The sequence below is a fragment of the Neoarius graeffei genome, chromosome 26 (genome assembly GCF_027579695.1).
Source record: "Neoarius graeffei isolate fNeoGra1 chromosome 26, fNeoGra1.pri, whole genome shotgun sequence".
In the NCBI taxonomy this organism is placed as follows: Eukaryota; Metazoa; Chordata; class Actinopteri; order Siluriformes; family Ariidae; genus Neoarius; species Neoarius graeffei.
Window position 1 is genome coordinate 19,619,797 of NC_083594.1, and position 26,289 is coordinate 19,646,085.

A 26,289-nucleotide genomic window follows, 5' to 3' on the forward strand; every position below is an offset into this window, starting at 1 on the left:
CATTTCAAGAATGTCTTATTATTATTATTATAGAAATATTTGCACATATGTAACACCAAAAAAGGTCCAAATATTTGTTGTTCAGTGTTCACACAGTATTTGGAACTGATGCATTATTTCAAACATATAGGGCCTGTCTCTAGCGTTCAAAAGAAAGAAAGAACAACTTTATTCATCACACACTTGTGAAATTTCCTCTCTGCATTTAACCCATCTGAAGCAGTGAACACACACATGAGCAATGAGCACACACACATACCCAGAGCAGTGGGCAGCCATGCTAACAGCACCCGGGGAGCAGTCGGGAGTTCGGTGCCTCGCTCAAGGGCACCTCAGCCCAAGGCCGTCCCATATTAACCTAACCGCATGTCTTTGAATTGTGGGGGAAACCGGAGCACCCGGAGGAAACCCACGCAGACACGGGGAGAACATGCAAACTCCACACAGAAAGGCCCTCGCTGGCCTTGAACCCAGAACCTTCTTGCTGTGAGGCGACAGTGCTAACCACTACACCACCGTGCCGCCAAAGGTTTAAGTTACAGATAAGAGTGCAGTACAACTGCGATAAAAGATGATAAATTTTGAACTGTAATTCCAAACTCTAGGGTGCCAGGACAGTCAGAAACCCACCAGCCGAGGACATAAGTCAAATGATAGAGTTTACACGGTTACAGATCAGCTGCAAACAGCAACTGTTTCCTAAAGTCAGTCCTGTTACATCTCTAAGTATTCCTTCCATCCATCCATCATCTGTAACCGCTTATCCTGTGCAGGGTCGCGGGAAAGCTGGAGCCTATCCCAGCTGACTATGGGCGAGAGGCAGGGTACACCTTAACCAAGTTGACAGGTCATTGCAGGGCTGACATATAAAGACAAAACCATTCACACTCACATTCACACCTACGGTCAATTTAGAGCCACCAATTAGCCTAACCTGCATGTCTTTGGACTGTTGGGGAAACTGAAGCACCCGGAGGAAATCCACACAGATATGGTGAGAACATGCAAACTCCACACAGAAAGGTCCCCATCGGCCACTGGGCTCGAACCCAGAACCTTCTTGCTGTGAGGTGACTGTGCTAACTACTATACCACCATGCCACCCCGTGAGTGTTCCCATATTTATCATATTAATTGTTACAAGATAAACCATAAGGACACTCGAATAGAGTGCATACCTCTGCCAAGCCACATATCAACATCAAAATCAAATCACTTGGATCAAGGATAATCATAATGCTACACACCAAATTTCATCAAAATCTGTTCTTTGTTGACTTATATTGGGAACAGACAAAGAAATCCTGGCTCCGCATACATATCCGGATTTGTATCAAAATCTCATCATTTGTTCCTTGATCCATGGCTCACCTTTCCTCTGAATTTCATCAAAATCCATTCATTACTTTTTGAGTTACTTTGGGAAATGTCAAACAAACAAACAAATGGAGGTGAAAAACATAATCTCCAATAACGGAGGTTGACAGAGGTAATTATTAAAGAGGTGCCTAATCAGATACAAATAGCATCTGAATCCATCCTGTTGTTTTTCTCAGTGACTTTTTTGTCCTTATGTTTATAGTCTAGACCAGGGATTTTCAAAGTGTGGGAGAGTCAGCCCCCCCCCCCGAGAGCAAATAAACAACAGCGCCCCCTCACAATTTTTGTTGTTGCTATACTTAATGTTCCATTCGTATTTTTAAAAAAATGGTTGTTGTACACATATTTTTATTTTTTTCTTTTACACATTTTAAACATCTGTGCTTTTTAAAACATCTTTTTTTTACACATTTTAAACATCTGTGCTTTTCTTTTTAAAACATCTTGTTTTACACATTTTAAAAATCTCATAGCATCGTTAGCTAGCACCTCTTGGCAGACAACACACTGTGGCAGTGGAGCATCTTCAGATCCAGTCCATGAAAATCCAAACTTTAAATAATCGTGGTCATACTTCCTTCTTTTTTCAGTCCCCCCAGGATTCCGCGGGCCTTTTTTGTGATTGTTGCGGGCTAAAATGTCTGATGGGGGGGGGGGGGGGGTCCAAAAAATTGCGATGAAAGTTGCGGTGTTTTTTAGGTTTTTGTTGCGATTACATTGCGGGAGGAAGTGAAAGTTGCGAGAAATTGTTGCGATTTTCTCTTTTTGTGATTAAAATTGAGTGATATGTTAAATATTAAGTTATTACTGAAAAACTATTGATTAAAAAAACAAAGACACTGAGAAATGGTCCTATAAACAACTTTACCAATACAAAAGATTACCAGGACTACAAAAATGCAGAAAAATAGGCTTTACTTATCCAAATGCACCTGTTGGTTCAAAAGTTAAAGTGCAGAGAACCTCACAGCACAACATTAAGTTACCTTAAAATATAATATAAATGCCTTAGCTTTCATGTAAGAAAAAAAACTATTAATATTAGTACTGTGTGCAGGCAGTCTCTCCTGAAGACTAAATTAAACAATAATTATAAACTAATAAAATAAATGGCTCAGGCTTCATAGAAGAAAAAAAAAACAATTTGAACAGAATCTCACAGTATGATGCTGAAGCTGCCTAAACAGTGGAAAATAAAATACCATTTTGGCAAAAATGTTGGCAGCCATTAATTTCTTGTATTAAGTAAAAAATAATGTAAAGTGCACACAGTCCTTCACTGTAAACATAACACACTTTCAGTAACAGAATTTAAGCCTACATAAACACTGACTCGCACATGCAGTGTTGCCAAATACTGCTGATGTTTTCCAGCCCAAAATATGTTCAAAACCCACCAAAATGCACTTAAAACCGCCCAATCTGGCAACACTGCGCGCATGCTGCTTCTCTTGAACGTATACATGGAAGTAAGGTGGAAGGTAGTTTGTCGACGTCACCTCAAGACGACGCCAACGATTGGTCAAATTTGCGGGAAGGTTGCGGTGATTGGATATAATTGCAACACCGCCCTGAATTCGTGGGGATTGGTTGAATTTGCGTTGAAGTTGCAAATCGCAACATCGCAAAATCCTGGAGGGTCTGGTTTTTTGCTTGGCCCAGACTCTGTCTCCTCACTCACTGTAGCTTTAGGTACTAAACATCGATCCATTTTGTCTCTGGCAAAGGCTAGCTGAAGTTCGCTAAATGTCCGCAATATGCCCTGGTCTAGACAGTTAAGAGAGACAAAACCAGCCTCAGTTTTTAGTCCTGCTACATGTGAGACTTTCCACATTCTTAATCCGAACCATTCAGTGGCGAACTGGTACTATTAAAGCTGGGACTTGAGCTCAGCCAAAACTTAGCCAGACACACCAAAAAAGCAGCAGGGCAAAGGATTTTGCAAGGGATTAGCGGCAGGCTGCCAGGTTGCTCCGTTGTGTGTAGCTGTCGATGTTGATTTGAAAAGTAACTAAGTAAATTACACAGGGAAATGAGTACTTAAGTCTGAGTGAAAAATACTGTCGCGAATGTGTGTGCGTGGAAGAAGAGTATTTCTCTGGAGACAGAAATCTTAGTTTCTCGTTGTTCGTCTGTGCTACTTGCTCTCAATAGCACTGGCTTGGCTGCTTTATTAGCATTCGCTAACACTACTGATGAATGCTACACCGACTGGAAGGTGACTTCACTGCTGCACTGACAGCGCTGAGTCATAGTTAAGCTCGCGTTGGCCTCGAGAAGGTCTAGGGCGATAAATTTTTGGTCCATCCCACTCATCTCATCTCATTATCTCTAGCCGCTTTATCCTTCTACAGGGTCGCAGGCAAGCTGGAGCCTATCCCAGCTGACTACGGGTGAAAGGCGGGGTACACCCTGGACAAGTCGCCAGGTCATCACAGGGCTGACACATAGACACAGACAACCATTCACACTCACATTCACACCTACGCTCAATTTAGAGTCACCAGTTAACCTAACCTGCATGTCTTTGGACTGTGGGGGAAACCGGAGCACCCGGAGGAAACCCACGCGGACACAGGGAGAACATGCAAACTCCACACAGAAAGGCCCTCGCCGGCCATGGGGCTCGAACCAGGACCTTCTTGCTGTGAGGCGACAGCGCTAACCACTACACCACCGTGCCGCCCCGGTCCCTCCCACTATAAATCAAAATCTGATTGGTTAATTCATCTATCACTTCCAACATAAACATACCCTGCCATGGCTTTCTGTCCCGGCAATGAAGTCCTAACCAATGAGTGAGCCGGCTCTAAACTCTTCTCAGCCGAGAGACAACAAACAAAAATAATCTCATTGGATAACTTGATTTTAATGTTTTCAGGACACTAACACTTTCATTTCTGAAGCAAATTTGATAGAAAATGAGGCCGAATTAAAAGAGAATAATTATAATGAAATGATGAAAGAATGAAAGAAATTAATTTGAAATGTTTGGACCTTCTGGAACCATTCTGAAAGAAGTCTCTAATCTGAATTCGAATCACGTACAAATCGCAACCACTTGCAACAATTTCAAACAAACATTTTAAGCATTTTCGCATTCATAATCCATAAAACCGGCTTCAAATCAACAACCGTAAAATTCACAATCCTGGTTGAAGAAATTACGTTTTTAGATTTACACACATTTTTGTTAGTGCATTTGTGTTCTGAACGTCTATGTGTATCAGTAGACCAGCAAATAGCATCTGCTGACCAAATTCTCAGTCCTGTTATATCTCTGTATACCGAGTATGACAACAGCAGCGCATAGCCTTCGGTCAAACCTTGACCTCGTACATCACAGAGAACAGGTTAAACCCAATGCAGCCTTTGCTTATTCCCTCTGGCCTCTGTGCAGTCCGGGTTACAGAATAGCACAGGAGGGCATGGCCTCTTTGTAGACACACAGGAGGCCGATGCTGCCAAAGCTGCCTTCACCATTGTACGCGCTGTTTTTTTCATTTCTGTTTGAAAGCGATGGTGAGGAGAGCAGGAGGAGGAGAGGGCAGAGAACGAGCTGGGGGGGGGCAGCGAGAGAAAGAGATAGAAAGCAAAAGAGAAAGGAAGATCACTTGAGCTGGTTGACAAAAGGCATTTGCATAAGGCCAGCCCTGGGAGCAGAGCAGCTGTTGTGAATAAGAAAACAGCATCAACGTCACGGAGCTGCCGCTCAGCAGGCTTCACACTGATTAAAGACTGGAAAGGAGCACATCTGAGAGCTCCAAAGAGCTTAACACCGCCCATTACCGCCTGCTTTCCCTAGGAAGGCAATGTTTAGGAACAGTTTTGCGTGCAATAAAGGGGGCCATCATGGGTTTGCCCTTCAGGACTGAAGATGTCTCGTAATGGGGATGTGATTAAAAGGGTCATAAATGAGCTATCAGTTGGATATTTTTTCCTTTTTAAACATCAAGAGGGTGGAGAGGTGGAGGGTTGTTTCTTGGTTATCTCATTAGCCCCCAGAGAACAGGATACACTAATTAGAACCACATGCCTGCTAAAGATAAATACGGGGTATTGTTTGTTTTTAGATGGGCTGTCTATAAAAAAAAAAAGGAGGTCCTATAAATGCAAATTTACTCTCACTTTCCTTTAGACATATTTTTCACATGGAAACATATTCCACTGTTATTTTCATCCCATGAATTTTCTTTCTTAAACACACACACAGGGTGAATTTTACTAGTCTTGACTGTGACGTACCTCTCAGTATGAGCGCTTCGCCTCCAGCGAGCAGTAAACCTGTATTTCCTGTCGTTAATTAGCAGTTCCAAGTGATGTTGGTTTGATGTAGACCAGCATGACGCAACCCTGTAATTGCAATGTTCCAAATCTTGGTGCGCTTCATTGTTTTTACACAGAGAGCATACATATGAATTAGCTGCAGAACTGGACTAAACAATAATTCAGGATGTAATTGCGGTTTGGAAATATTTATGTTGTAATACGTTTCTTGAGAAACAGGCTGTTTTCGGACAGATCAGGATTTCTATCTGAGACTCCATGTCAGGCTTGTAGTACTTGAGTCCGGGACTCGGATTCGAGTCCGACTCGTGCCCTGATTTTAAGGACTTGTGACTTGACTTGGACTTGACCACTGATGACTCGGACTCGTGCATTAATTGCATCCAGACTCTTAAATTGGAGATGAGGACTCTCATTTTTTTCTTTTTTTTTGTAACATGCCATAATAATTTGGCATAGGATATTTATATCTATATTAATTTTTATACTAATTTCATGCAAGAGAATGCACATTCACCTGTTCAGGAACAAACTAACATTAATGGCACTAAAATGCCTGGAGAGATTGTCCGCTTTGCTTATACAGACTTTTCGTGCAGTGGGGAAAAAATACACTGCTATGTGTTCCATATGTAGAAGAACTATCGAGGAGACGACGGGGACGACCTCGAACTTCAGTCGCCATTTGGCAAGACTCCACCCAGAGAAGGAAGTGACACGCTATGTTCATTGCTCCGTTGATAGCGGCGCTTGCTTGCTGACCGATGAACTAGCTAGTGTTAACCCTCTCATGTTATTTGTCCTGTTGTTAGTGGGCGGGGCTTGCTGAGCGATGAATAAGCTTTTGATCTGTGGCCTGTTAACTAAAATGGGGCAGTGAAGCAGTAATGTTAGTCCGACACAGTAGCAGAGATGCTTTCACATGAAGGCAGCAACAGCCACCGTCAAATGGTGCGGTTGGAGTCTTGTTTTCAGACTCGGCTCAGAATTTTCTTTAATGACTTGGACGTGACTCTGACTTGAACACTGGGGACTCGAGACTGGACTCGGACTCGAGGTTTAGTGACTCGACAACAACACTGTGCCATGTTTACTCTTCCTGAATATTTCCAGTCTCTACATGGATGGGTTTACATGGATCATCAGGGTAATTCCCTGTAATCCAGGCGTTAAACAGTGAGATAATTTCTGCCCAGATCTGCAATGTCAACATGTTATGAAAAAAGGATGCTTTGTAAGCATCCATAGCATTCATCATTATAGAGCCATAGAAGGGAAAAGAAAGTCAGTCAAACATGTCATGTGGGAAGCCATGGCCTGAAGGTTAGAGAAGCAGCTTTGGGACCAAAAGGTTGCTGATTTGATTCCCTGGACCAGCAGAAATGGCTGAAGTGCCCTCGAGCAAGGCGCCTAACCCTCAACTGCTCCTTGGGCTGCTAGGTATGTCAGGGTCTTGTTGTATGTTGCTCCGGATAAGAGCGTCTGCTAAATGCATGTACATACAGATGACCATAATTGTATCTTTCACTGTATCTTCAAGTGTACATTTGTCAATTTGGCGGTGGCTAGGTCTCACTTGGAACTGGCCTAGAATGGAGATGTAAGGTGCCTCCTTCCCTCTACTAGCCTGGGTGTGTACCTTGGGCAAGTGCTAGTACACCCTTAGCCTCCCTTGCCAGGGCTATGGCCTGGTTTACTACACACTCACTACTCTTTGTGAGAAAGGCTCGGGGTGCATACCCAAAATGTATTGGGCAGGTATGGCTCATTAGTCAGGGATGACCACTTACCTAAGGGAAGGAAAACCCTAAACTCAAACCTCTGCTGCCTTATGGGAGATCCCTTGGATGGAAAAAGGCTAGAGAGTAAACTTGAACAAACCCGGAGCCGGAGTCCCTAAATGGCAGGCAGATGAACTGCACCAGCAACTCCTGCGACCACACAGGTCCTGAACGTATTGCTCTGCTTTCCTTCAGGGTTCACCTTTGTGGTAGAGTGGGGGTCTTGAAAAATGGGTGACTCAGAACCTCCATACACTGTGCGTGATTAGCCCAGGAATGTCCTGGTAGAGGTCACTCCGTTGCTGCCCACATATGTTGGCGGCTAAAATAACACGGGATAATTTTTGATTATAAGAATTTATATTTTTGTCTTTTTACTTTTACGGGACCTATCTGGGCACATATTCTTATGAGAATGAAGGAAGCCAACAACAACAATCATTTATCAAAAAAGAGTGGGCAGTTATAGTCTTCGTTTGCAGGATCTGTTTTTACTTTCTGTTCCAAAGGTCCGTGCTGAACTGGGGGGAAGGCATTTAAGTTTTTTGCGCCCTCTGTTTGGAACCAGTTACAAATAGACCTGAAAATTAAAGAATTGGTTCCATTACACGTATTTAAAGTGATTTTAAATGATTTGCAGACAGAAACATCCAGCTGTAGATGTTTTGCCTGACTTTCTGGAATACTATTTTGAATGAGCTTTTGTTTATTACTTTTATTGTGTAATTTATTATTGTTGTATGTATGGATGTTTGTATTGGCTCTATGTATTGTTAACTGTGTTGCTGCCTGTCATGGCCAGGACGCTCTCGTAAAAGAGATTTTTAATCTCAGTGAGTCTTTTCTGGTTAAATAAAGGTTGAATGAATAATGACACTTTATATTCATATACTCCACAATATCATGTTTGTAATATTCTTAAATAAATTCATGATATAATAAATATTACAATTAAATTAAATGTGTGATGCAAACATCCAGGACCATAGGGAAAAAATGATAAACCTTTCAAATAAGGATGTGGTCTAAGCATTGATTGATTGATTGATTGATTGATTGATTGATTGATTTGCTTGCCATCTTTACCTTTCAGTTACATAACACCAAGTTTTGTGTGTGTGTGTGTGTGTTGGTATCTACAGCTGTACCATCAGCTCCAATGAATGTGATCTCCAATGTGAACGAGACGTCACTAAAGCTGGAATGGAGTCCTCCACGTGATAGCGGTGGGCGTGGTGATGTCGTTTACAATGTGATCTGTAAGAGCTGCGGTGGCAGAGGCTGTACACGATGCGGGGACAACGTTCAGTTCACACCACGCCAGCTGGGCCTCACTGACACATGGGTCTACATCAGTGACCTGCTAGCTCACACACAGTACACCTTTGAGGTGCAGGCTGTCAATGGAGTTTCAGATCAGAGCCCACATTCGCCCCAATACGTGTCCGTCAACATAACAACCAACCAAGCTGGTGAGTTTTTTGGGGGTTTTTTTCTTCTTCTTTTTCCTTTAGCAGGTTTGTATTTGGTAGGATTTTGGATTTGCACATGTCAAGTGAATTTATATTTAAGACACAGTGACACAACAAGGTATAAACTGGCTACATTTCAGTACTGCCAAGACTGTATATATTAAGGAGTTAAAAAGTGTATTAATGCATAAAATACTGAAACTAGAAAGGCACTTTGTAGTGCGCATACCTCTGCCAAGCCACATATCAACCTCAAAATCAAATCACTTGAACTTAAGATAATACTAAAACTGTCCACCAAATTTCACCCAAATCCGTTCAGTACTTTTTGAACTACGTTGGGAAAAGACAAACAAACGGAGGCGAAAACATAACCTCCTCGAACAAAGTTGAAAACAGCAAATTAAACAAGACAAAACGTCTAACAAATCCTGATTTCTAGATTCTGATTGATCAGAAGGTGTTGATTTAATATGCTGATTTTCTATAACGGCAGCTGCGACAGTGGTGACGGCTTCTGGGAAAATCAAAGCTTTAATGTGAAGACGTACTAATACTATATACAGTGGTGGTTGAAAGTTTGTGAACCTTTTAGAATTTTCTATATTTCTGCGCAAATATGACCTCAAACATCATCGGATTTTCACACAAGTCCTAAAAGTAGATAAAGAGAACCCAGTTCGACAAATGAGACAAAAATATTATACTTGGTCATTTATTTATTGAGGAAAATGATTCTATATTACATATCTGTGAGTGGCAAAAGTATGTGAACCTCGAGGATTAGCAGTTAATTTGAATGTGAAATTAGAGTCAGGTGTTTTCAATTAATGGGATGACAATCAGGTGTGAGTGGGCACCCTGTTTTATTTAAAGAACAGGGATCTATCAAAGTCTGATCTTCACAACACATGTTTGTGGAAGTGTATCATGACACGAACAAAGGAGATTTCTCAGGACCTCAGAAAAAGCGTTGTTGATGCTCATCAGGCTGGAAAAGGTTACAAAACCATCTCTAAAGAATTTGGACTCCACCAATCCACAGTCAGACAGATTGTGTACAAATGGAGGAAATTCAAGACCATTGTTACCCTCCCCAGGAGTGGTCGACCAACAAAGATCACTCCAAGAGCAAGGCGTGTAATAGTTGGCGAGGTCACAAAGGACCCCAGGGTAACTTCTAAGCAACTGAAGGCCTCTCTCACATTGGCTAATGTTCATGAGTCCATCATCAGGAGAACACTGAACAACAATGGTGTGCATGGCAGGGTTGCAAGGAGAAAGCCACTGCTCTCCAAAAAGAACATCGCTGCTCGTCTGCAGTTTGCTAAAGATCACATGGACAAGCCAGAAGGCTATTGGAAAAATGTTTTGTGGACAGATGAGACCAAAATAGAACTTTGGTTTAAATGAGAAGTGTTATGTTTGGAGAAAGGAAAACACTGCATTCCAGCATAAGAACCTTATCCCATCTGTGAAACATGGTGGTGGTAGTATCATGGTTTGGGCCTGTTTTGCTGCCTCTGGACCAGTACGGCTTACCATCATTGATGGAACAATGAATTCTGAATTATACCAGCAAATTCTAAAGGAAAATGTCAGGACATCTGTCCATGAACTGAATCTCAAGAGAAGGTGGGTCATGCAGCAAGACAACGACCCTAAGCACACAAGTCGTTCTACCAAAGAATGGTTAAAGAAGAATAAAGTTAATGTTTTGGAATGGCCAAGTCAAAGTCCTGACCTTGATCCAATCGAAATGTTGTGGAAGGACCTGAAGCGAGCAGTTCATGTGAGGAAACCCACCAACATCCCAGAGTTGAAGCTGTTCTGTACGGAGGAACGGGTTAAAATTCCTCCAAGCCGGTGTGCAGGACTGATCAACAGTTACCGGAAACGTTTAGTTGCAGTTATTGCTGCACAAGGGAGTCACACCAGATACTGAAAGCAAAGGTTCACATACTTTTGCCACTCACAGATATGTAATATTGGATCATTTTCCTCAATAAATAAATGACCAAGTATAATATTTTTGTCTCATTTGTTTAACTGGGTCCTCTTTATCTACTTTTAGGACTTGTGTGAAAATCTGATGATGTTTTAGGTCATATTTATGCAGAAATATAGAAAATTTTAAAGGATTCACAAACTTTCAAGCACCACTGTAGCTCTGTGTCTGATAAATCATCTGGATAATAAAATTCACTTTCACTGTGCTCACTTGTGTCACTCATTTTTCAAAGTAACAATTCAGAGCAAAATGAAAATGGCGGAAGCGAGGGAAACAGGTCTGGGGCCACATACAGCTTTTTAAAGATTCAAAAATCCATATCTGCCCAGTCACGTGACTTTTCCCAATGGTTTTATTAAGATTGCGCGCGGGTCCGTACAGGTCATATGATAATGTCTGTTATGCTCTCGATGATGATAACCAACACTGGGACTTGTATGGCAGGCACTCCACAAAATTGGATTTAAAAAGTGCGTAATTGTTAACATGGTGACGTTTTCTGTAAGATGTTTATTTAGCATTTTGGAAGGAGTCTCCTGTGTCAGCGCTTTGTAACACTCTGAAGAAAAGTTGTTCCTTTAAATTATCGGACCCCGGGAAAGTTCTCATGGTAGCAGGCTTTGTGGATTCTCTAACATGCCTGGCTGTGGGTTGTTTTTTTTTTTTTGTCTTATTAAATTCAAGAGAAAGAAAAAAAGAGAGGCTGGTGAGAGAGTTCCTGTTTAAAGCTGCTGTTAATGTAAGTGATAATAGAAACTAAGTTGCTTCTGGATGATGTGCAACATTAAATGTAATTCTAAATGAATAAAAAGTTATGATGCATCAAGCTTTAAAGAATGTAAAACTGCATCACACCATCACATCATTGATTGATTATTTAAATAAGATTGGCTGGCTTTTTTTTGTGGTATATCAGATATATTCCATTCAGCTAGCATGATATTGAACTTGTTCAATATCATGCTAGCTGAATGGAATATATCTGATGGACCATGAAAAAAAGCCATTATTATTATTATTATTATTATTATTATACATGGACACTCTCTTCATATCAGCATTCTCGAAGGCCAATGCAAGCTTACCTGCGACTTGGTGTTGTTAGCGCGGTAGTCCAGTTACCTTCTAGCCAGTGTAGTGTTAGTGAAGGCCAATGCTAGCGCAGTCAAGCCAACAATAATAATAACAATAATAATTTCATTTCATCTCATTATCTCTAGCCGCTTTATCCTGTTCTACAGGGTCGCAGGCAAGCTGGAGCCTATCCCAGCTGACTACGGGCGAAAGGCGGGGTGCACCCTGGACAAGTCGCCAGGTCATCACAGGGCTGACACATAGACACAGGCAACCATTCACACTCACATTCACACCTACGGTCAATTTAGAGTCACCAGTTAACCTAACCTGCATGTCTTTGGACTGTGGGGGAAACCGGAGCACCCGGAGGAAACCCACGCGGACACGGGGAGAACATGCAAACTCCACACAGAAAGGCCCTCGCCGGCCACGGGGCTCGAATCCAGACCTTCTTGCTGTGAGGCGACAGTGCTAACCACTACACCACCGTGCCGCCTAATAATAATAATAATAATTATTATTATTATTATTATTTCTTCCTTGGGTAATTTACTTGGTTACTTTTAAAATCAACATCGACACAACACACATAACGGAGCGACCTGGCAGCCAAAATTCTCTCAAAATCTTCCGCTTTTAATGAAGCAAACCTGGCGGCCATGTTTGTTTACAAAACATTACAGTCACTCGCTAGTGTGGAAGTTTTGCATCTCCTACGTGTCTCTTTTCCAGTTTTTCAATGTCCATTGGTATGTTTTTCTCTTGTAAATATGCGTGAAGAATATCTAAAGTTTTGGTAGCCTTTCGGGTGTTCAGCGCGACTTCAGTTTCAGTTTTCAGTTTATTTATTTAGTGCTTAAACAGAGCACTGGATTAGCCTCGTCCTCTCTGTTTCCTGGCTGACAAAGAACTGATTGTGCGCATGCGCAGCAGAAAAGTTTTGTCATTCGATCTTTGCATGAGCTCTGATACGCAATATTATAACAATATTGCACGCTCATTCTCCATTGGGGAGAGTGGCTTAATACATGGAGGATAAGCGATATGATAAGATTGCGTGCCATCAATAAACCCGCTAGAAGGGAATAGAATATATGTTTCTATTCCATGGAAAAAGTGTCCTATATGTATAATAATTTCCTATAACAGTAAGCCCTGTTTTGTTTAGTTCCTTATTTAACTACTTTACTCAAATTTGACAAATTTAGATCATCCATTGATGTGTCTTTAAGTGACCAGACATGAGAGAACCAGTTTTGTTCTCTACTCTCTATTTTATCTAGCTACAGTTCTCCCCACAAAGCCTTGGGGATCAGTCAGTGACTTAACGAAGTAATCTGCAGCATGTATTGTTCTGTTCCCTCCTCCATGATTATCCTTTTGTGGTTGTCCTTTGTTTCACATGCATTATAAACAAATGCTGGAGAGCTCAAACTCAATAAAGACGCTCTCATTCAGGCGATGCTACCCACACCAGATGCGGCTTGATGGCCTACTGGTCTTACAGCTGTGAGCTCATCATCTGTGAAAGGGGCGCTGACAATTAAAGCACGACTTCATGCCTGCTCCATTTCCTCTCAACCAGTCGGTGATTGCGCTGCCCGGCATACGTAACCACATCGCAAAGCCGTATTTCATTCTCCTCCCAAGCTCCCGGCAGTATGCCTCAGTTTATGAAGACATTAGGAATAAGCCCTGCAAGATCTGATGTGATATACACAAGCTTAAACCGTAAACTGGTCTCTGGCACGCTCCCAAAACGCTTAGAGCTCAGAGCCAGAGAAAGGGAGAGATTTGTTTTAAACCAGAAAAAAGCTTCTAGCTTCTGATTAGATAAACATTTTACATCTCAGTGATGTGACAGAAGCTTGAGAACGTTTCCCAATCAGATGGTGCTATAGCAACAACAGCTGTCCTTTTTATATCCCTGCAATTGTGGTTTAGTTGACGGCGTCCAGTTTCTTCAGAGGCAAAGGCTTTGGTTTGTGCTTTAATTGTCTCTATGAAATATGTAGCAGACTGTTCTGGGATCAGCTCTCAGCACGCTGATTAACTCTGATTTATCTTTGATTTAGCTTTATCTTTGCTCTCACTCATATCCTTGCTCCATTCACGTGGAACAGCGTGCCAGCTCTCTTCTTGCCACCAGAGTCTGGTTTGGCCTCATTAAACCCACGTTTCTGAAGCCTGACGTTATTTTATTGAATGTGATGTGCCGCTAGGGATGAAAATCGTCACTTTTTTTTCCGATAACTACCCCTCCCAGTTGGCTTGGCGTCCAGTGCCATGAGAAAGTGGCTCCGGAGAGATATTTCTGGGGAAAAGGGAGGTGAAAGGACAGATGTCTGAAGAAAAAGGAAAGGAAAATTCAATATGATATGGCTTTGAGCAAAAGGAGGGATTATAATGTGATAAATGTTGCCCAAGAGCAAGCTGGGAAGTTTGCTCAAAAGAAGAATGTCTTTTAGACGAGCCAACATTCAACTGTCTCTCTCGTTCTCTTACAAGCATACATACAAGCAGCATATATATACACTGCAAAACCCGATAAGGTCACTGAGCTCAAAAATTTTATTGAAACCGATTACGTAAAAATTTTTGAGGTAAGTAACTTAAATTTTTTAAGGTAAGATTTCTTAAAAATTACAATTAAGTGTAACTATAGTGTAATTTTTAAGAAATCTTACCTTAAAAAATTTAAGTTACTTACCTCAAATTTTTTTTTACGTAATCAGTTTCAATCAGGGCGGCACGGTGGTGTAGTGGTTAGCGCTGTCGCCTCACAGCAAGAAGGTCCTGGGTTCAAGCCCCGGGGCCGGCGAGGGCCTTTCTGTGTGGAGTTTGCATGTTCTCCCCGGGTCCGTGTGGGTTTTCTCCGGGTGCTCCGTTTTCCCCCACAGTCCAAAGACATGCAGGTTAGGTTAACTGGTGACTCTAAATTGACCGTAGGTGTGAATGTGAGTGTGAATGGTTGTCTGTGTCTATGTGTCAGCCCTGTGATGACCTGGCGACTTGTCCAGGGTGTACCCCACCTTTCGCCCATAGTCAGCTGGGATAGGCTCCAGCTTGCCTGCAACCCTGTAGAAGGATAAAGCGGCTAGAGATGAGATGAGTTTCAATCAAATTTTTGAGCTCAGTGACCTTATCGGGTTTTACAGTGTACACACACACTGTGTAAAAGTCTTAGGCACCCTAGTTTTTTGTTTTTTTTTCCACACAGACTTTGTTTTATATATATATATATATATATATATATATATATATATATATATATATATATATATATATATAAGCAATCACGCACTCTGATTGGCTACTCTACTATTAGGCTATCAGCTCATATACCGTGAGCAGAGAAAAACAAAATGGCAGAGTGTGTTGCTGAACCAACCAAGGACGAAATAAAAACTCTACTCAAAAACAAAACCCAAAAAAATACAAAAAAAGCAACAAAATATGGAATAAAAGTATTTGATGTTAAGAACGTGTCTTTTTTTTCAAGAATTATCACATTTTTTTACAAATTGCTACTGTCATTTCACCGGTTTGTTTACATTCTAAGCAGAAATTATTTTGTCCGATGTTTTGTGCAAAGTTTTTATTTATCGATTTTCAAAAAATAAAAATGCTCCGTTTCTCAAAATACAGTGAATGTGGATAGAATAAAACAGTTATTCCACTCAATCTTGTCGTACATGGCTTATAGCCGACGAGGTGCTATGCACCTCGTCGGCTATCAATTCGTGTACGACTCGATTTCGTGGAATATATATACATACAACCCTGATTCCAAAAAAGTTGGGACAAAGTACAAATTGTAAATAAAAACGGAATGCAATGATGTGGAAGTTTCAAAATTCCATATTTTATTCAGAATAGAACATAGATGACATATCAAATGTTTAAACTGAGAAAATGTATCATTTAAAGAGAAAAATTAGGTGATTTTAAATTTCATGACAACAACACATCTCAAAAAAGTTGGGACAAGGCCATGTTTACCACTGTGAGACATCCCCTTTTCTCTTTACAACAGTCTGTAAACGTCTGGGGACTGAGGAGACAAGTTGCTCAAGTTTAGGGATAGGAATGTTAACCCATTCTTGTCTAATGTAGGATTCTAGTTGCTCAACTGTCTTAGGTCTTTTTTGTCATATCTTCCATTTTATGATGCGCCAAATGTTTTCTATGGGTGAAAGATCTGGACTGCAGGCTGGCCAGTTCAGTACCCGGACCCTTCTTCTACGCAGCCATGATGCTGTAATTGATGCAGTATGTGGTTTGGCATTGTCATGTTGGAAAATGCAAGGTCTTCCCTGAAAGAGACGTCGTCTGGACGGGAGCATATGTTGCTCTAGAACCTGGATATACCTTTCAGCATTGATGGTGTCTTTCCAGATGTGTAAGCTGCCCATGCCACACGCACTAATGCAACCCCATACCATCAGAGATGCAGGCTTCTGAACTGAGCGCTGATAACAACTTGGGTCGTCCTTCTCCTCTTTAGTCCGAATGACACGGCGTCCCTGATTTCCATAAAGAACTTCAAATTTTGATTCATCTGACCACAGAACAGTTTTCCACTTCGCCACAGTCCATTTTAAATGAGCCTTGGCCCAGAGAAGACGTCTGCGCTTCTGGATCATGTTTAGATACGGCTTCTTCTTTGAACTATAGAGTTTTAGCTGGCAACGGCGGATGGCACGGTGAATTGTGTTCACAGATAATGTTCTCTGGAAATATTCCTGAGCCCATTTTGTGATTTCCAATACAGAAGCATGCCTGTATGTGATGCAGTGCCGTCTAAGGGCCCAAAGATCACGGGCACCCAGTATGGTTTTCCGGCCTTGACCCTTATGCACAGAGATTCTTCCAGATTCTCTGAATCTTTTGATGATATTATGCACTGTATAATCTTTTGATGATATTATACACTGTCGAACTCCTTTCTGATATTGCTCCACTATTTGTCGGTGCAGAATTAGGGGGATTGGTGATCCTCTTCCCATCTTTACTTCTGAGAGCCGCTGCCACTCCAAGATGCTCTTTTTATACCCAGTCATGTTAATGACCTATTGCCAATTGACCTAATGAGTTGCAATTTGGTCCTCCAGCTGTTCCTTTTTTGTATCTTTAACTTTTCCAGCCTCTTATTGTCCCTGTCCCAACTTTTTTGAGATGTGTTGCCGTCATGAAATTTCAAATGAGCCAATATTTGGCATGAAATTTCAAAATGTCTCACTTTCGACATTTGATATGTTGCCTATGTTCTATTGTGAATACAATATCAGTTTTTGAGATTTGTAAATTATTGCATTCCGTTTTTATTTACAATTTGTACTTTGTCCCAACTTTTTTGGAATTGGGGTTGTATATAAAGCACACAGATATGCAAGCTACTGCATATCTGTGTGTTTTTATATAAGTATTCACCCCCAGAACTAAAATGGTCTCCTGGTTGCATCTCTGACTAATCCCCTAATCGCCCAGTGACTGACTTTTAGTGGATGGCCACGTTCTTTCTGTCTTGCAGTAGTGGATTTAACGGCGCTTTGTGGGATGTTCAGGTGGGCGAATCCTTATGCAAGCCACAGTATAAGGTTTGTGTCTATCAAACCCCACACAAGCTCTCACACTTCTCTCTAAAAACACATCACACATAACATTCATAGTCAGTTTTCTTTCCTGCCTTTTTTTTTTGTCAACATAAACAATTTACCCCCTCCACTGTAATTTGTGTGCCCCTCATCCATCCATTCAGCTGTGGAAATCCAATTAGCACAGAATGTTTGTGTAGTGAAAATGTGTTTAACATACTCAGTAGAACATTAAAGCACAAAACCATACACGAGCGTGTACTGGGTTATGATGAGGAAAAAGTCACATGGCACTTCTGTTTCTCGAAACTGACAGCCAGACCCAGTCAAGGCCTCTGAATTTCATGCTCTTGTTTTTATCAGTTACACACACTGCACTCGTGACATTTAGGAGGATATTGCCGGGCTTATGGGGATTGCTGTGAAGGAGAGAAAGATAAATCAGTCTCCAGTGTCATTTTAAAGACAAAGAGAAAGTAGTTACCAGAAAGTAGGGTTTAGTTGAGTGGAGCTTGTGCCAGAAATGAAAGCCACAGACCTCATCATTCCTCAATCATAAAGACGTGTTACATTTCCTGTCTAATCTCTATACTATCAGTACTTTAACTGAAATCTAGATCAGATTAGTAATGTTATGTGGTCTGGAAATGCTCAGTATTCTCTTTCCTGCTTCGTTCTGGTATACGGTATGCATTTTGTTGGTACTGTATACAGGATTAATGATACCAAGGGTATTCAACAAAAATTTGTAAAAGTCCAGTTACATAAAATACCTTGCTTAGAAAGATCCAGTTAAGCAACCAACATGACTGAATGAATGATGACAAAAATCACCTTTTAATGCTTAGCCATGAATGATTGGTTCATGGCAATAAATAAGACAATTCAAAGTGGTTGTGTTTTGTTTCATGATGGCGCTTCATCTGAACACTTTTGACGTGTCATGGAATCTGAACAGGTCAGAATTTGATGGTTTTGTTTTTTGTTTTTTTTTAACAGATCAGTTTGTGTACCAGACCAGACATGGTAAATATATTTAACAGTTATTCCATGAAATCGAGTCGTACATGAGCTGATAGCCGACGAGGCACGTAGCACCGAGTTGGCTATAAGCTATGTACGACGAGATTGAGTGGAATAACTGTTTTATTCCATCCACAGTGACTGGATTTTGAGAAACGGAGCATTTTTATTTTTTGCAAATTCAATAAATAAAAACTTTGTACAAAACGTCTGACAAAATCATTTCCGCTTAGAATGTAAACAAACTGGCGAAATGACCATAGCGATTTGTGAAAAATGCTATAATAATAATAATAATTATTGGAAAAATAAAAAGACATGTTCTTACCATCAAATACTTTCATTCCATATTTTGTTGCTTTTTTTGTGGTTTTGTTTTCAAGTAGAGTTTGTATTTCATCCTCGGTTGGTTCGGCAACATGTTCCGCCATTTTATTTTCTTCTTCTTTAGGGTTTTTTGGTGGTTGGCAAACCAACTTAAAGGTGCATTACCACTACCAACTGGGCTGGAATGTGGACCAGGAGACATTGGGGGTGGGGGGGTGGGAACGACACGATACTATATTCTTTTAGCTATTTCTGTTTCTTTTAAATACTTGATAAAGTGATATATCTGAGTTGATGTGCTCCGCCATTTTGTTCTTAGTAGAATAGCCAATCAGAGCGGGATCAGGACACTTCATCCAATGACCATTGCGTCCAATAGATGAGACATTTCGTCGAAAGCCGTACTATCAATTATTTTATATGTGGTGACAATATGTGCGACAAGATTGAGATATAAACAAACCATCATTCATTTAAGGGAGTGCATTAAGCAGGTTTATGACTGCGTCTCCCCGTAATAAATGGAAATAAACAATTTTTGTAAAGCAAACAAGTGCTGTAGTATGAGCGCTTCGACACAAAAGAGCGGTGTAAGGGGCGCAAACAAGTCGACCCTTACCATTACAGGCTGCTCTCCGAGCTTCGAGCCCAGTGAGGCCATTTAATTCATCATATAGCCAGTCTTAATAAGGCCAACACAGCCTTAATCAGTAAAATGTTTCAATGAATATTTAATTGAAATAGTATTTTACTCATTTAAGGGAGTGCATTAAGCAGGTTTATGACTGTGTGTCCCCGTAATAAATGGAAACATGTGCCTAATGATAGTGAGGTGACAATATGTGCGACAAATTGCTGTATATTTTTAATCCAATCCTAAAGAAGAATTCTCAATAGAATTTGACCGAAGCTGAAAGCATTTTTGAAAAGCAAACGAGCAACCCTTACCATTACAGGCTGCTCTCCGAACTTTGAGTCCAGTGAAGCCGTTTAATTCGCCATATAGCCGCGTGCGCGCAGTCCGGCGCGCACCCGAGAGTCCTGCACGAGGAAGGAGTTTTTGTTGAATATTTCTTGGATTTTACATGAATACGAGGCAGGAACCCATCATTTTGAACACACTCGCCGAGAAAGGCGAGTCTGGGGCGATCTTTACTCGCCAATAGATTTCACAGCTCACATTTGGCGAGTGGCGTGTGGTTAAACTACAAGCTACAGAAATGTGTTTTGCTTCGGTCAAATTCCATTGAGAATTCCTCCTTTTTTTTTTGAACAAATAAATACGTGAAATATAAAATAATTGATAGTGCGTATGAAAAAGGCTTTGGATGAAATTTCTTAACTATTGGACGAAATGGTGTTGGACGAAGTGTCCTGTATCCGTCAGAGCACATGATCACTCATTTTATATATATGGGTCTGTCTTAGAAACTGGGTACTGTGGGGGTCCCCCACTAAATATACTCAGTCAATAAACTATACGGTTTTGAATGGTGATGTTGGTTTTAATTTGAAATAAAATGATGAAAGAAATAATACAGATAAAACTAAATCTTTGATGTGAATACTCTATTCAGAATTTGGCAAAAATTCTGCAAATTTGTGGAAAAATGGCGGCTTGAGCTGGGACATGATAAATGGTTGACTACATCACATTCCCTTAAAAAGGTTGCAGTCCACTGAAAAGTCTACAGTTATCACTAATTGTATTTTAAATTGTAACTTTATACACCTAAGGATCGATGCGCTCACAGAATAATCACAACCATAATAAAACATCATGCAAAATATTTGATCACCGTTGTAACTCCGTTTTCCGCAGACCCAAAACCAATACGATCGTGTGTTTTGATCTAAACGGAAAGCCTCAGGGTCAAGGTCACTACCTCACCAAAAGTAGCAACTTAAAATCACTAGGCCATATAAAAATTTAGTTATAAATCTGCGATTGTTTTTTAAAACGAAAGCTGAAAGTTGGGTATAGAATATGTTTCTTACAGAATATGTTACGATGGTAGCTGGTCTTGTATGAATTTCTGAGCTATAAAATGAGTCGTGGTCTATTTTTTACCGTAGCGTGTTATTTGTGTGCGGGGAAGGACACACATTAACAATTTGCATGTGCAGAATGGAATTTTCCACTCCAGCAGTTAGAAGTTGATCGCGCTTCCATTTGCGGTCTTTCTGTTACGCGGGTGATCTGTTCGGACGTTATCACTGAAAAGGTGAGTTTTGACAGTTTTATTTTGTTTTAGTCTTGCAGTATAAGGCAATAGAATGTTTCTTTTTCATCTTACTTTCATATTTCGTAGTGTTTGCGTACTTTTGGCCAATATTTTGCAACCATGGTCAATTTAGATCGAACTTTTGATAGAATCTACGGCCAGTCATTTTGCCCCGCTCCGTCTGGTGCGGTAGTGATGTCCCGTTGCTCGTGCGCCGCAGCAGAGACCCACGCGACCTTCAGCCGGTACAGTCGCTGTTCTTTGACCAGCGCCGTTATTCTCATCTTTCCGGTGTGTTCTTGATTTTTCCATTGTGTCCTATTTCGCCATATCAAATACCCAAAATGTATCATATTATTCATATTTAAGTGAATAATCAATTCAGTCATCATAACTTGGCATTTTTAACCCAAGCAATCAAAAAGAGGAAATTTATTCAATATAAATTTTGAATAATTTATATTGTGAAGCCCCTCATCTGTGAAGGAGGGGCTTTAATTCTTCATGATGATGTTATTTTATATGTAAATCAATTGGAATGAATTTGTATGAATTGTAATAAAAAAAAATGTCCACAGTGGAGGCCAGATAAAGCAATATACTATCTTTATTCTTATTAAACATGACAAAAGAAACATTGAGTGTTAGGTAAATGCAAAAAAAAAAAGTAAAATTAGAAAAAAAAAATTTTGACCATAAGGACATAAAAAGTGTACACACCCCATTAAAATGATAGGTTTTTCTGATGTAAAAAAAAAAATGAGACCATGATAAATAATTTCAAAACTTTTCCCACTTTTAATGTGACCTGTACAATTCGATTGAAAAATCTGTTAGGGGGAAAAACATAAAAAATAAAAAACGTACAATAAGCTGGTTGCATAAGTGTGCACACCCTTAAACTAATACTTTGTTGAAGCACCTTTTGATTTAATTACAGCATTGTCTTTTTGGGTTCACACCTACCATCAATTAAAATGACTCTGATTAACCCCAAATAAAGTTCAGACATTTCCTCAGTTGCATCCTCCAGCAAAAGCCAGGGTTCACAGAGAGCTTACAAAGCAGCAAAGGGATCTCATTGTTGAAAGGTATCAGTCAGGAGAAGGGGACAAAAACATTTCCACAGCATTAGATACACCATGGAGCACAGTGAAGACAGTCATCAAGAAGTGGAGAAAATATGGGACAACAGTTTCATTGACATTACCGAGAACTGGACGTCCCTCCAAAATTGATGAAAAGACGAGATGAAAACTGGTCAGGGAGGCTGCTGAGAGGCCTACAGCAACACTGAAGGAGCTGCAGGAATTTCTGGCAAGTACTGGGTGTGTACTACATGCGACTACAATCTCCCGTATTCTCCATATGTCTGGACTATGAGGTAGGGTCAAAGAAAAACATCCAGGCCCGGCTAAATTTTGCAAAAAAATACATCAACTCTCCTAAAAGCATGTGGGAAAATGTGTTACAGTCTGATGAAACCAAGGTTGAACTTTTTGGCCACAATTCCAAAAGGTATGTTTGGCGTAAAAACAACACTACGCATCACCAAAAGAACACCATACCCACGGTGAAGCATGGTGGTGGCAGCATCATGTTTTGGGGTTGTTTTTCTTCAGCTGGAACAGGGGCTTTAGTCAAGGTGGAGGGAATTATGAACAGTTCTAAATACCAGTCAATTTTGGCTCAAAACCTTCAGGTGTCTGCTAGAAAGCTGAAGATGAAGCGGAATTTCATCTTTCAGCACGACAGTGACCCCAAAAAAGTTTTGGAACGGCCCAGCCAGAGCCCAGACCTAAATCCAATTGAAAATCTGTGGGGTGACCTGAAGAGGGCTGTGCACAAGAGATGCCCTCGCAATCTGACAGATTTGGAGCACTTTTGCAAGGAAGAGTGGGCAAATATTGCCAAGTCTAGATGTGGCAGGCTGATAGACTCCGACCCAAAAAGACTGAATGCTGTAATTAAATCAAAAGGTGCTTCAACAAAGTATTAGTTTAAGGGTGTGCACACTTATGCAACCAGCTTATTGTACGTTTTTTATTTTTCTCCGTAACAGATTTGTTTGTTTTTCAATTGAATTACAGGTTATAGGTCACATAGGTTATAGGTGGGGAAAGTTTTGAAATTATTTATCATGGTCTCGTATTTTTTTTTTACATCAGAAAAACCTATCATTTTAACATCTTATATGTTATTGCCTCTGTTTGTTTGTTTGTCTGTTTGCCTTTTCCCGACATAACTCAAAGTCGTGAATGGATTTTGATGAAATTTTAAGAAAAAGTGAGCCATGTGCCAAGGAACAAATGGTTAGATTTGATGCAAATCCGGATATGTATGTGGATCCAGGATTCTTTTTGTCTGTTTCCAACGTAACTCAAAAAGTAGTGAACGGATTTGGATGAAATTTGGTGGACAGCTTTAGTATTATCCTACAGTCAAGTGATGTTAATTTTGATGATGATGATGATGATGATGATATGTGGTTTGCTGGAGGTATGCGCTCTACCGAGTGCCCTTCTAGTTTTAAATTGTGAATACTACCTATGAAAATTCTCCCCTTTTTGACTTAATATCTCTAGCCCTATAGCTTGTCTCTGGTCTGATGAGCTGCCTTTAGCTAAATAATATACATGTGATTAGATAAACCACAACAGAGCCTCTTCTATAAAGGGCATATTAGTTAATGTTTTGAAGACTGGAGTCAAGTTTGGTAGAGGGTTTTTTTTTTTTGTTTGTTTGTTCGTGTTTTTTTCAAGTACTTGATTCAGTCTGCTGAAATACTTTGCTGGGTCATTGTTTTCACCCCCACAATGATAATATCTGTTGATGCTCGTCATTTAGCACTGAATTCCATTATGCATTTCTAAGAACTGCATACCGTGATTAGACCGGTTTTCTACTTGTGTAACTTTGCATACGCGTGCACAATCAGCATCAGTGTGAGTGGCATTGTTCACATACTTGCTCATATAAAGCTGGAGGAGTAAAAGCAACATCCAATCGGTTTCCAACTGGAAAGCTAATTTCCATCAGGTTTCTGAGTCAAACTGTAAAATGTCTCGCAGTTTCATGCACAGCAACATCTCATCTCATTATCTCTAGCCGCTTTATCCTGTTCTACAGGGTCGCAGGCAAGCTGGAGCCTATCCCAGCTGACTACGGGCGAAAGGCGGGGTACACCCTGGACAAGTCGCCAGGTCATCACAGGGCTGACACATAGACACAGACAACCATTCACACTCACATTCACACCTACGGTCAATTTAGAGTCACCAGTTAACCTAACCTGCATGTCTTTGGACTGTGGGGGAAACCGGAGCACCCGGAGGAAACCCACGCGGACACGGGGAGAACATGCAAACTCCACACAGAAAGGCCCTCGCCGGCCACGGGGCTCGAACCCGGACCTTCTTGCTGTGAGGCGACAGCGCTAACTACTTCACCACCGTGCCGCCCACGCACAGCAACATTAAACATTAAAATGCAGAGCGCTGTCTCTGCTGTGATTTTTCTGTTGTGATGAGCTACTAAAACTATGACCTTACATTCAAGAGGATTCTGATATGCTAAAGGTCTAGAACAATATATAGATATAATCAGTTATTCCACGAAATCGAGTCATACGTGAGCTGATAGATAACGAGGCACTATGCGCCTCGTCGGCTATAAATTATATACGACGAGATTGAGTGGAATAACTTTTATTCTATCCACATTCACTGGGTTTTGAGAAACAGAACATTTTTATTTTTATGTTTTGCAAATTCAATAAATAAAAACTTGATACAAAACATCCGACAAAATAATTTCCACTTAGAATGGAAACAAACCGGCGAAATGACAGTAGCAATTTGTGAAAAATACTATAATTATAATAATTCTTTAAAAATAAAAAATAGATATGTTCTTACCATCAAATACTTTTATTCCATATTTTGCTGTTTTGTTTTTTTTGTATGTTTGGGAGTTTTGTTTTCAAGTGGAGTTTTTATTTCGTCCTCAGTTGGTTCAGTAAAACAGTCTGCCATTTTGTTTTCTTTTTTTGGCAGTTGGCAAACCAACTTAAAGGTGCATTACCGCCACCGAGTGGACTGGAGTGTGGAACAGGAGATACTGGGGGGATGACGACACTATATTCTTTTATTCAGCTATTTGTTGTTTTTTTGTTTGTTTGTTTTTTAAATACTTGATGTATCTGACTTGATGTGCTCCGCCATTTTGTTTTTCTCTACTCATGGTATATGAGCTGATATCCTAGTAGTAGAGTAGCCAATCAGAGCATGCAATTGCTCATATCCAGGAAATGTGGATAGAAATATATATGAATATTAGATGCAGTGTTAGTTTGTATGGTTGGTTGCAGACACTGTGTCGCATAGTGCTGTTCTGCTCCCACAGTTTCTGGTGGTATTTCAGCACAGGGATAAATAGATCATTTCTGAGGCTGTGCAAAAGTGATGCTCCAAATATCCATCCATCCATCCATCCATTATCTATACCACTTATCCATCAGGGTCTCAGGGGAAGCCAGAGCCAGTCCCAGCTGACTTTGGATAAGAGGCAGCACACACACTGGGCAACTCTCCAAACAACAGCAGGATATTTACAACTGTCATATTGTATATGCGTATGCATATAGAGTTAAAAGCCGGTATAATCGAGCCTATAAAGCACTGCAAACATAACCAAGGACTCCAGCACTAAATTGCATTTTGCTTTCATCATCATCATCATCATCATTAACTGCTATCTCCGCCTGCGGCAGAATGCGCACTGACATGAGATAGTTGCTTCCATAGATCTCAATCTTTGGCAAGAGCATTCAGGGAATTTGTATCAAGACCTGTCCATGCTGTGATGTTATCTCTGCATCCCTTAGGTTGCCGACCCCTTTTCTCTTTCCATTAATCATGCCTTCCAAACAGATCTCGCTGACACCACAATACATTTGTTTTCCGTGGCCAAACAGTTTGAGTACTTTACTTTTGACGACCGAGGTGATTGGTGGCAATTGGGTTATTTGTCTAAGGCCCTGTCCACACGGCAACGGATTCAGGTGACTCCGATACAATTGCTTATCGTTTAGGCCTGGCGTCCACACGG

General features: G+C 40.6%; 1 protein-coding gene across 1 annotated transcript in view; it reads left to right on the top strand.

The window, feature by feature from the left end:
- ephb2b (eph receptor B2b) overlaps window positions 1-26,289 on the top strand; it is a 399,332-nt gene that overhangs the window by 254,108 nt on the left and 118,935 nt on the right. Inside the window, exon 5 of the mRNA XM_060910500.1 lies at window positions 8,591-8,920. Coding sequence (XP_060766483.1) covers window positions 8,591-8,920 — 330 coding nt within the window. The remainder of the gene's footprint in view (window positions 1-8,590; window positions 8,921-26,289) is intronic.